General features: G+C 38.0%; 1 protein-coding gene across 1 annotated transcript; it reads left to right on the forward strand.

Annotated features, from left to right (window-relative positions):
- Positions 1-426: 426 nt before the first annotated feature.
- On the forward strand, positions 427-8,115 carry LOC143845668 (small ribosomal subunit protein uS7-like). Its single transcript, XM_077354065.1, has 4 exons — positions 427-582; positions 6,818-7,089; positions 7,475-7,678; positions 7,801-8,115. The coding sequence occupies exons 1-4, from the start codon at positions 520-522 to the stop codon at positions 7,853-7,855; spliced, it is 594 nt and encodes a 197-aa protein (XP_077210180.1). The 5' UTR covers positions 427-519; the 3' UTR covers positions 7,856-8,115.
- Positions 8,116-11,640: the final 3,525 nt, after the last annotated feature.

The raw sequence follows: 11,640 nt of genomic DNA on the forward strand, positions 1-11,640 counted from the left end.
GTAGTCTACTGGTAGATCAGATATAAGGGTGGTACCGCTCTCATGGTACTTCACGATCGGGCACCATATAAAAACTCATATTATCAAATGTCTTTCTAAGTAAAAATTGAATAGGTCGGGTCTAGAAGAAAAGTTTCGTTTTTTTTCTAAAAGAAAATTAGAATATTTTGGAAATATTTTTCCTTTCCAAAATTTCCAAGAAGATTCCTGCAATCCATTCCAGACAGGTCCTTAGCATCCATAGGAGATCCAAAGCAAATTCCATCTCTAGTGGACGGTTCAGATTAGTGATGGCTCGGACTCACCATCCCCGGTCCCACATTACGAAGTATTCCTCTGGTCACCTCAAATAGGCAAGCAGGGGCATTTCGGTCTTATGACGGGCACTTTTTGGTAATTTGACACTCTTCTTCCCTCATATAAAATCTCTTCGTTTTATAGCGAGATTAGGGTTTTGGAATAGAGGTTCTCTCGTTTTAGGGTTTTCAAAGCTTTAGAGCTTTTGTTGCAGGAGTAGCCATGGCCGTTGTTGCCCAGCCCGAAGTGAAGCTCTTCAATAGATGGTCTTTCGAAGATGTAGAGGTCTCTCTCCTCGAATACTTTAATCTTTTTTCGATTCATAAACTTTTATATTATCTAATATATGATTCAATGTTTCTATAGATCTCATGTCATACACTATTTTTATTGTTTTTTACCTTCTGATGCTTTTGATTCAGTAGATCTTATGCAATACACTATTTTTTCTATTTCATTCTTCTGTTTCTATTTTTTCTTGATTATGATAATTGGGTTATGAACCCCAATCATAATAGAGATTTTATAAAAGAAATGTTTGGGTAATTTTAATGATGGGTTTTTAGAGAGGTGAGAGTAGTGAAAGGATTTTCATGTTTGTCTACAGAATGACACTGGGTTAATGAGCCAAAATGTAAGTTGGGATGTCCTGAAAGAGCCTCCACTTCTTCTTAATCATCTACCTCCAGATATAAGTCTTTCCTGCCTAGAGAACTAGAATCTCGCAATTTTCATAAAAATGATGTCCAATGTTGTATTATTTTGGGTTTACTTTGTGGTTATCATGTATGTTTTACGCAACCATCTCTCAAATTTTATTTTTTTTGTACTTTGTCTGCAATGGTGTGCTTGGGTATTCTCTATTAGGCTGTTATAAATCCCAAGCATATCCTAGCGTCCATTATTCTGTTATGTATATGTCTAATTTAGTTCTAAATTGATTAGAGTTGAATTTGTCTTCTCTTCCATATATATGTAGAGAAAATTCTGGAATTTAGGTAATTAGGTTTAGGTTATTGCAACATTTGACATTAGTTTGAATTAAACTTATCTTGGACATGCTGATATGATAAATATGAATCTTTGATCTCGAACTCTTCGATGATAAAAATTGATATCATTAGATTTTTTTTTTTGGGCTTGTGACATAATGTGTAGAAGGAATGGGTTCACACTAAATGGTTGCAGGAACACCAGCTGGGTTTTTAACAGATTTTATTTCTTTTAGGTATGCTAACCAATAATTCATTCTTGCTTGGTTCCACATGACGGGAAAGCTGAGTTTCCCTAGAGGAGTCCTTTGGCCAATGGCATTGTGTAACAGTCACATCTTTCCCATTTGCCTTTCTTTTTGCTACATTCCACGGGCTGAATTTAGGAGGGGAGAGTGTAAAGTACATGGTAAGTAAGTCTTCCCTGATTCAGGGACACTGGACACTGACTATTTGGATTAAGTTTGTTAGAGGTTTAAAGGTCCTGAATACAAAAAATGACAACAAAATCAATATAGTCACTTTAAACTTGTGGAGTCATGGCCGGATCGAATCATTTGTTAGTAGTTTCCTTAAATATCGTGAGTTGCCATATTTGTGTTCTCCCAAGTTCCTTGTGTATTACAAATGAATGTAATGAAGGTGGATTTTTCTAATTCAGTCTCTTTGCTCACTTGCTATGAGGTAGGCCCTTCCTCGAGAAGGATCTAACTTGTTCTCTTAGGAGAAGATACTTGTAACATTTGATATTAGGGTCTCAATTCTTGCATGCCCTAACCAAGCACAATGGGAAGGATGGAGGACAGAGCCCATAAGTTGGATAGCAAAGTACACTAGTGCATAGTTGTCAACCCGTGACTCGACTCGTGACCTGATTTCTTAATTTTATGACTCGTGACTCGACTCGACTCGTGACTCATAAGTGTTTTTGAGAAGAACAGAAATTTAGTTGAAAAAATATAATCATATATCAAAACATGAAGCATGTAAAAAATATAACCCAATAGCACATAGATAAAGCACTAAGCCAAAAATATAAATAACCATATGCGTATAACTTGTATGCACAAAAATAATTAAGTTCCTCCCTGACCCTTGTAATGGGGCTTGTTCTTGTCTTCCTTTTTCTTTTTCTGTCTCTTTATTTGTATAGACCTCCTCGGTCTTTTTTCGGCATTAAATGCAATTGCCTACTATTCAAAATATAATAATTAAGTTCTAAGTTCCAAATTCCAAGTTTTCAACCATCCAAACAAGATAGCCTGGGCCCAACGACTCTGCTTGACTCGTAAGAGTCTTAGTTTTTTTAATCGACTCGCGTAAGAGTCACTAGACGACTCGTAAGAGTCTTCAATAGAGGCAAGTCACTCATGTGACTCGACTCGAAAGCCTAGCGACTCGACTCGACTCGAAGTTGACTCGTAAGAGTTTAACAACTATCATATGTCACGCCCCCGATCCGAAGGCGCGACAGGCATTGCGTGCTTGCAAATTAGAACCTCGCTAGCCCGCAAGGCGTTCTTACTAAATATTCATACAATTCCAGCCATCCATCCTCAACACCCTAGAGCTAGACCTGGCAAATGGGTAACCCAGGCGGGTACGGGTACCGGCGGGTACGTGTAAGAAATACCGGCGCGGCCTTTCATTAACCCGGAACCCACCCGGGCGGGTACAAGTATACCCGCGGGTAACCCGACAAATTTAAAGAAGAAATTATATATATAATTACGGAAAGAAATTATATGATGAATGGGTGTATGAACACATAAAGGTGGTACGATGGATGTACAAGCCTTGATATTTAATCCAACAACAACTTCTTAACAAGTCAGCTGCTGTTGGATCAAATATCAAGGACGGGATGATGAGTACATGTTTATATGCCCATTCATCTTACAATTTTTCATTTACTTTAACAAATGTTTGTTTGGGTACAACCAAAGATACCAACACATGGTCTGATTGCTTTGACTTGTTTTGTTGGCCCACCCACATAATCTATTTTGTAGTGTTTAGTGTTTAGGCCTTAAGAATAAAAAGTTGAAAACCAAATGGCGGGTAACCCGGGGGCACCAACGCCCAACCCAGACCCACCCGCAGGTCACGGATTGGGTGCGGGTATTTTTTTTTTGCGGGTATTGAAATTGGTACCCGTACCCCTGTGGGTACGGGTCCATTTTGCCGGGTCTACCTAGAGCAGTAGTCAGAGCCACTAAGACATCTTCATAATAAGTAATTAAACTATCAGGGCTACTACTCACAATCCCAAGACTATTTAAACTATTACAATTCCTTCAATTTTCCAAAACAAAAGATACATCTCAAAATAAATAAAAGACCAACAACTAAGAAACTTCTCAGTGTGCTAGACTAGCTGGGCACTCCCCTGGTCCCATGCAAGAATCAAAGCTTAGGATCCAAAAACTAGAAAACAAAATGAGTGAGCTCGAAAGCCAGCAAGTAATGTAGCAAATTCTTAATTGGTCTAAGCATGCCAAGAACATAGCTAAACCGTATGATTAAACAAAGTGTGGTCAGGAATTGACTAGGCTTAAAACATAATGTCAGAAGTTTCTCAATTGCATCAAAACAGACAAAACCAAAGCAGGATCCTTGCACGCATGTAAGAAAACTCAGAATCTCGTGTGTATAGATTGGAGGATCACATAATTGAATCAACTAATATCTCATGTGTATAGACTGGAGAATCACATCACGGAATCAACTAATATTGTGCCAGCAGCACAGATCGAAACTGATTTCTCAGAATATAAGTTGACAGGGCCAACGTACCAGTTCCCATTGGCGGGAGGGCTAAGTATTTATACTCCATTGGCAAAACTTGGGTGCGAACCTACCACTTCCCATTGGTGGGAGGGCCATGTATTTATACCTCCTTGGCAAGACTGGGGTGCCAACATACCACCACTTCCCAGTGGTGGGAGGGGAAGTCGTCATGAGAAATGACACAAAATCCAAACACAATCGCTTCTTAGCCATGATCATAAAATGCATGCCTAGCATGGGATGATAACACTTGTCACAAACATTCTTGAATCATAGCATACATAGCCCATCAAGTTCACATACGTTATTTCAAGCATTTGAAATACTTTTGGAATTTCTCATAAATATCGCATCAACATTTCAAAGACAATGCTTCAAAATAATGTAAATCCCGTTAATACTACAGTTCGATATCCTTTACCAAAACATGCTAAACAACAACAGAAATCTCCAGCAAGGCATGTTAGACCGCATATCCTGGGTCGGGGCGTGACAGTAAAGGAAAGAAATGAGAGTTTTTCAAAGGAGTTTCTAGCAGTGTGTGCTGCATTTAGAGATTAATTTTTGCAGTGGTGAGCTTCTTGCGTACCCAACTTCAAAGGCATTTCAGCAACTTCTTTCTACAGCTCCTAGGAAGAGATTCAAACGAGCAGATGTAGAGTGGAGCATCCTCGCCCCGATGAAACCCTCCTGGGTACTTGAAACTGATCTTCATGCAATGAGATAGAAAATTGGTTTTCAATTAGTAATTGAAATTACACAAAATTGGAGCTAAAAAGTGAGGTAGGTTTAATCTGGAAAGTACTACTGTCGGTGCCTAGGTAACTATGTTAATTGTGTATTGTACAATAAACGAATTCAGTTTTTTGAAACATATGAGTACTCTATCCCATTCCATTGACCAGGAGTCATCAAAAAAGCTAGATGAAACCCTCCTGGGTACTTGAAGCTTATCTTCAAGGGTCCTCTTAGCAGCTCCGGGAGCTTGGTTAGGTGGGGCTTCCTCTAGTCTGATTGGCTTTAAACACGAATGAAGCGGAAGTTCAAGCTCTTCTTCATGGTATCCGCCTGATGGATAAGAGTTTGTCGGATAGAGTCATCGTCAAGGGGGGTTCTCACGATGTTGTGAGATGAGTTATTCACTATCATTTGAGATTTGCTGATGATATTGAGGTGATTTTTGAGGCAATGGAGCATCACGATATTGATATTCAGTGCATCTAGTGGTTGGTTAATGGTGAGGTAGATCGTGTCGCTCGGAATAGGGTTGATACTTCATAGCGTCGTGATGTTAGTTTTTTATTTTCTTCCTCCTTGAGGCTTGTTGCCTAGTGGGTCTCGGGTTGGGTGAGTGTGGTATTAGTTGTCTGCCCTTTCCTTTTTGCACTGTTCTTCTTATCTCTTTATTGTGGTTTTTTTTTTCTCTGTTTCTCTTCCAGATGACCTCGGATTGGATTGTTTGTTTGGTTGGTTTTAATACATTTACCTTTAAAGAACCAAAAAGGTATACAACTGCTTTTTGTGGGAAGCTTGTGATTTGATATTTGAAATGTGTTTATTGGACAGCTCTCATTCATCCTTTGCTTGTTATGTTGCAACTTTCAGCTAGAAATATGTCAATTTTCCGAAATGGAAACTCAACCTTACATTTCTTTCTGGAGTAAATGAAACTACAAAAAAAAAAAATTGGATAGGCTTTTGTTATTTATACAGTTCTAGTTTATGAATGTTCTCTTATCTGGTGGATTTATAAGTCATTTTTATTCGCCATTCAGAAAAGAGCATATCAATAGTAAACATATGATGACAGCCTCTTTATAAATTTTTCAACTTGTCCCAATTGAGTGATGCATTTGTAACCAGTTGTGTACATTATGTTTTGCTGCCTTGCTCTATGCTGACCAACAGTAATGTTTAAGAAAGCATAGTTATTGGTCGCAAGTGAAATGCCCAACATGTGCAAGTCCTTTTAGTTTAGTCACATTGTCCAACTCCGTAAGATGCATAGGTTGACTAGACTTGATGGATTTTGCATAATATGCGATTCCAAAAGTACTCAGTTGTGATTATGCTGCTTTCAATAGTAATCTTTAGCTTTTGCTTTCTTTAGCAAATCATCATTAAAAAAACAACTTATAATAATAAGTGTAGTATCCCATACACTAGCCTTTACCATGAAATATGGGTAACGGGGGAGTGACACCAGGATGCACTACTGCACTATTGGATATATTTCTTTTTCTAAAAGGCGATTTTATTAAAGGAACAAAAAGAAAACAGAGAAGCGGCCAATATGCTCAAAATATCTATGGAAGTGAAAAGGAAAAACCAAAATAAAAGAAAAATAAAAGACTGAGCCACCCTTATGGTGGGAGGAAGTCAAAACTTCAAAAATTTCCTCCCTCGATATCCCAGATCAATCCGCGTCAAAATAAGCCGTACACCAAACATCATCCTGGAAGGCAATAGATCGACCCACAATTTTGTTCTTAATTTCCTCAATAGCATCTGCAGGACTCCAAGGATAATTCAACCATCTGAGTTCATTGAGAGTTGTCCTCCGCAATATGTCACGAATGTCCTAGTCTTTTTTGTGAATCCCAATAAGAATAGGCTGAATAGCCATAATGTCTGCCATTTAGAGTCTTTAATTTCTTCAATAGAATAATCCCCATAAGAACTGTAAATTGTGTATATGCTTGTTAAATTATCTGTTACATCTTAAACTTCTTGTGCAGGTAGGCGACATATCTTTGGCAGATTATATCGGTGTGTCTGCATCGAAGCATGCTACATATGTTCCTCATACAGCTGGGAGGTACTCAGCTAAAAGATTCCGCAAGGCTCAGTGCCCAATTGTTGAGAGATTGACAAATTCCCTGATGATGCACGGCCGAAACAATGGAAAGAAGCTGATGGCTGTCCGCATTATCAAGCACTCAATGGAAATTATCCACCTCCTCACAGACCTCAACCCCATTCAAGTTATTGTTGATGCTGTCATCAACAGGTGAGCAAGTGCAACCAAGGTTTTAAATTTTGACCGAAATCCAAAATTTCGGACTGAAATTTCGGATTTCGATCAACACTGAGACCGAAACATTCCGAAACCGAAATTCCTGAAACGTAACAAATTTCGGTCGAAATTTCATTAAAATATTATTTTTTATTCATTTACAGAATTTCAGCCAAAATTACCAAAATTTTGGGAGAAAAATCCGATATTTCGATAGCTTTTACCGAATTTCGACTGAAATTTCGGGATTTCGGCTGAAATTTTGGTTTCAGTGAAGCCTGAAATTATAGCCGAAATCGAAATTTAAAACCTTGAGTGCAACTACCTGTTTCCCATGTATATGTATTTCCTCATTCTTATTTTCAATCTTTTGATACAGTGGGCCAAGAGAAGATGCGACTCGAATTGGTTCTGCTGGTGTTGTACGGCGTCAAGCAGTTGATATCTCTCCTCTTAGGCGTGTTAACCAGGCCATATATCTTCTTACGACTGGTGCCCGTGAAAGTGCTTTTAGGAACATCAAGACCATAGCAGAGTGCTTAGCTGATGAACTAATTAATGCAGCAAAGGGGTCATCAAACAGGTGATGCAATCTTTCGCTATTTCTATTGTTCTTTTCTGATTTTCTTCCTCATCTTTGCACAGAGTGGGCATTCTGTACTCTTCTTAATTGATCTCTATGTTTATTTTTGTATTTTTATACAGCTATGCAATCAAGAAGAAAGATGAAATCGAGCGTGTCGCCAAGGCTAACCGTTAATTGCTAGATTTTAGTGGTTTTACCAGGGACTTGAAGATAGAGGGTTTTGTTTCCCTTTTGCATTCATATTAGGTAATTCTGGGATATTCATGAACATCTTTATAGGCATTTTTCTCATGAAAACTATTTGGCACTGTGTTTGGGGTAGTTTGTTCTCTGTTTGTTGAAAATATTAATAGTTCGATGATTATGAGTTTTGCTTGAAGGAACTATTTGCCATATGCCTTGTTCAAATAATAGAAATAAACAGTTCTAGGTTCCATTGTTCCCTTCTATCTTCTTTATAGAAAAAACTGAAAAAACCCACATATAAATGTCACTTTGTAAGAGTCTGTTTAGCGGTGAAGTTCCTCTAAAAAAAGATCAATATTACAGTGGCATTATTACTAAAGTCAATTCCTAACTCAAGCTAAGCTTCATGGCACCTTAAGAGAGGGTGTGATGCAAAAGATGATTGATGAGTGTCTGTGTGAAAGCTCTGTAGAATTTAATGTAAGGTGCAAATTGTTGTGTGTATCTATCTTCTCTTTCACAAATAATGCCAGGCTATGTGAGATTGCTAAAGATTATCTCAGGGAAGATGTTGTAAATTGTTGTGTGCTATCTTTCCTCTTTTACAAATAATGCTTGGCTATGTGAGATTATTAAAGATCTTCTCTGGGACAATGTTTTGTAAGAAAATATTTCTTAGCGTGAGAGTTGCGAAGAACTCGATGGTTTTTTCAGAGAGAGAGGTAAGTTCCCTTGTGGGGTTTAAGCACCTGTATCTTATACTTTCCTTTCTTTGTACTTTGTAAAAAATTTGTTGATCACTTTCAGCCAGACTAATTATACGTTCTCTTAAACCTTTTAAATCGCACTTGCATCCTATGTTTTCCTTTATTTGTATGTTGGGAAAATTTTTTGATCACTCTCAGCCATAAACTAATTATACCTCTTACATCACATTTGTATCCTATGTTTTTCTTTCTTTCTATGTTGTGGAGATTTGTTGATCACTTTCAGCCATGAACAAATTAGTCATAAACCTCTTAAAAAACATGTTTCTGTGTATTTTTTTTCTGTTTTCGTGGTCAAATATAAGATTATAGGATTTTTTTTCACCATATATTGAACAGTCACTTTGTTCAAATATAAGATTTCCTCGTGGAGTAGTGGTGTTAGTAAACAGGGAGGAGACGAGCATTGTATTTGCCTGGATCTTACCTAGTAGAATAGTGAGTAGTGTTTGGTTGTCAACTTTATAGTGGTGGTAGGGAGAATCATTACCAATATAGACATAGAGAAGCACAATTCCCAAGAAATCCAAGTAGAATTTTACTTTTTTGTAGTTTTTGGCTCGGTTTTTATAGGGAGGATACCAGTGTGACACATTAGCACATGCAATGATTAACCTGGAGACATCCCAAGCTGTCTCCATGGATATCAATGCCATATTGGCATGTTGCACCATAATGCCAAGCAAAACCCCTAAGCCATCTCGGCTTTTGTGCAACCAAATGTTGATCAGGCCTGTAATTTGCAACTCACATTAGAAGTGGGAAATCTATATGGAGTGTTTCATATCCCACTTCTCTATCCATCTTCCTCGTCTGTTCTCATAACCCTTCTTCCCTGTTTCTTTTTCTCTTGTTATTTGATTTCTTCCCTAATCAGAATTCCTCGGGATCCTACTCTCGGCCTTTGAATCCAAGTACCTTCAGATATGAACAGTCCAATTGGACCGGCCAAGACCCGACAACAAAATAGAAACATATATTAGTTTCATCACGAAGTGCAATGAGCAAATGTCGATATATTTTTATGAAATCTTTCTAAAATACCCTTATGGTTAAAACTAGGTCTTGTTATGAAAAATACTCAGAATATGATACATGCATTGGGAGGTCCGGTTGCCTCGAATCAACCATCCCCCTCTTTATTCTCTCTTTTATTTTTGTTAATTTGTGTTACGGCCGATTAGGCATGGGGATTTATAGTAAACCATTCAAAGCATCTGTTGGCATTTCATAGTTTGACGGACCCTAATCAGATCCAGACATACTTGCAGAACTTGAATATGGATCCATGATTTGTCAAATGCTAAACAGGTTTTTATAATAGACCCCTTATATTAAAATTAGTGTCTAGATCCATTTTAACCAGATCGAACCCTGTTCATCGATCAAACTGTCTCAGTCCATGAAAAAATTTTCCATGGAATTTTAATCTATGAAAGTGATGAGACAGCGCTAGAGTGCTTGGACTGGTGGGAGAAAGTGACTTGCAATTTATTTTTCTCTACTTTTTAGCCACATCTTACCCTCTCCTAAGTCTCTTCACCTCCCACCCTCGCTGGCCCTCTCTCACTACATGATAAACTAATATTTCATGGAAAAATAATTCATGGTTGTCAAACATGGCCTAAATCTTTTTTTTTTTACCTTAAATTCTTGGAGTGAAAGTTGAGGAAAACACGACTATAGCATGGTTTTTGTTTCCTTAATAGTTTTCTATTAAAATAAAAAAATTTACTGAAAAAATAGCTTACCAATTGTTGGAAAAAACAATTTTCAAGAAAAAAAAAAACTCAGAATACCCATAACACATTGGGAATTACAATGACTGCTAACCCTAATTATTAGGTAAAAACTATTTGAGGTAATAATTTCTATTTTTTTTTTGTTAGAAAATCTTGCCTGAAATAACTTTAAACGAAAATGAGCATCAACAAAACTTGGAAAAATAAGGTTGTTTTTTTATCATTCGCTGCCGGACTTTTTGTGATTTTTTTCCTCCGTGGAGAATTAAAAAAAAATCGAATAATGACATTCTTTGCTAGCGTACATCACAGAAGGCATTTTGCAGATGGGCTGTTGCATGTCAGAGCAGCCACATCGGCTCACTTTTCAGTAGATTTTGTCTTCATTCAAGTTGTGGCTGCTCCGACATGCAACAGACCTTTTACTTGAAATAACATTTAATTAAAATAGGCCTTGCCAAAACTTGGTATATGTTTGAAGGTTCCAACATGGAATGGCAGCCCGGACTCATGCCGTTTCAAACCTTGGTATATGTTTGAAGGTTCCAACGTGGAATGGCAGCCCGGACTCATGCCGTTTGCTGGTGGTTAACCCTAGATAATCCGCCTCTTTATGTTGACTTTTGAAAATGTATTAGGGCAATGATTTTTTCGCCCCCCACCTAAGGATAATGAGCCCCCCTTGTTGACTTGATTTCAGGGGGGCGCATAATCCTGGGAGGTGAAAAAATCATCTCCCTTTGGGATATCTTGAACTTTCCCTAAATGCCCTCACGATAAACAAAAATACTTTTTGTGGGCAAAAGTACTATACTAAGGGCCCACTTCACCTTGATGACGTGGCAGATTTTAGGCACTGACCCACCTGTAGCACGGGCCCATCAAATGAACAATTTTTGGGGCCCACGTGGGGACATAGCTATGCAATCGAGACCATTGATCTTGTGGACCCTGATGCAGTGATCGATGTGGTCATGGTCCCATTAAAAGGACTACAAAATTAACAATTCAGCTTTTTTTTTAGAGTACTGTAAAAAGTGGCTCATGAGATCAAGGGCCAAGGATCATCCGATCAAGGTTTTCTTGTAAAAAACATGGTTTTTGATCGAATCAACGGATCCGATCACATCCACGTGGCACAATCAAAGTCCAAAAGGTGACTGTTAGGAAAGACCCTCTCACTTTACCTCTAAACAATAAAATGGCATTTGGGTCATTTCAACACTCAGAAACTTAGATACGTTTGCGTACTGTTGCCCCAGAT

Source organism: Tasmannia lanceolata, unplaced genomic scaffold (genome assembly GCF_043159265.1).
Source record: "Tasmannia lanceolata isolate RefF3 unplaced genomic scaffold, GAP_Taslan_0.1 ptg000015l, whole genome shotgun sequence".
Lineage (NCBI taxonomy): Eukaryota > Viridiplantae > Streptophyta > Magnoliopsida > Canellales > Winteraceae > Tasmannia > Tasmannia lanceolata.

Coding starts and splice junctions, on each gene's coding strand:
- LOC143845668 (XM_077354065.1), top strand. CDS start 520: ATGGCCGTTGTTGCCCAGCCCGAAGTGAAGCTCTTCAATAGATGGTCT. Junction 583..6,817: donor GGTCTTTCGAAGATGTAGAG/GTCTCTCTCCTC, acceptor CTTCTTGTGCAG/GTAGGCGACATATCTTTGGC. Junction 7,679..7,800: donor GCAAAGGGGTCATCAAACAG/GTGATGCAATCT, acceptor ATTTTTATACAG/CTATGCAATCAAGAAGAAAG.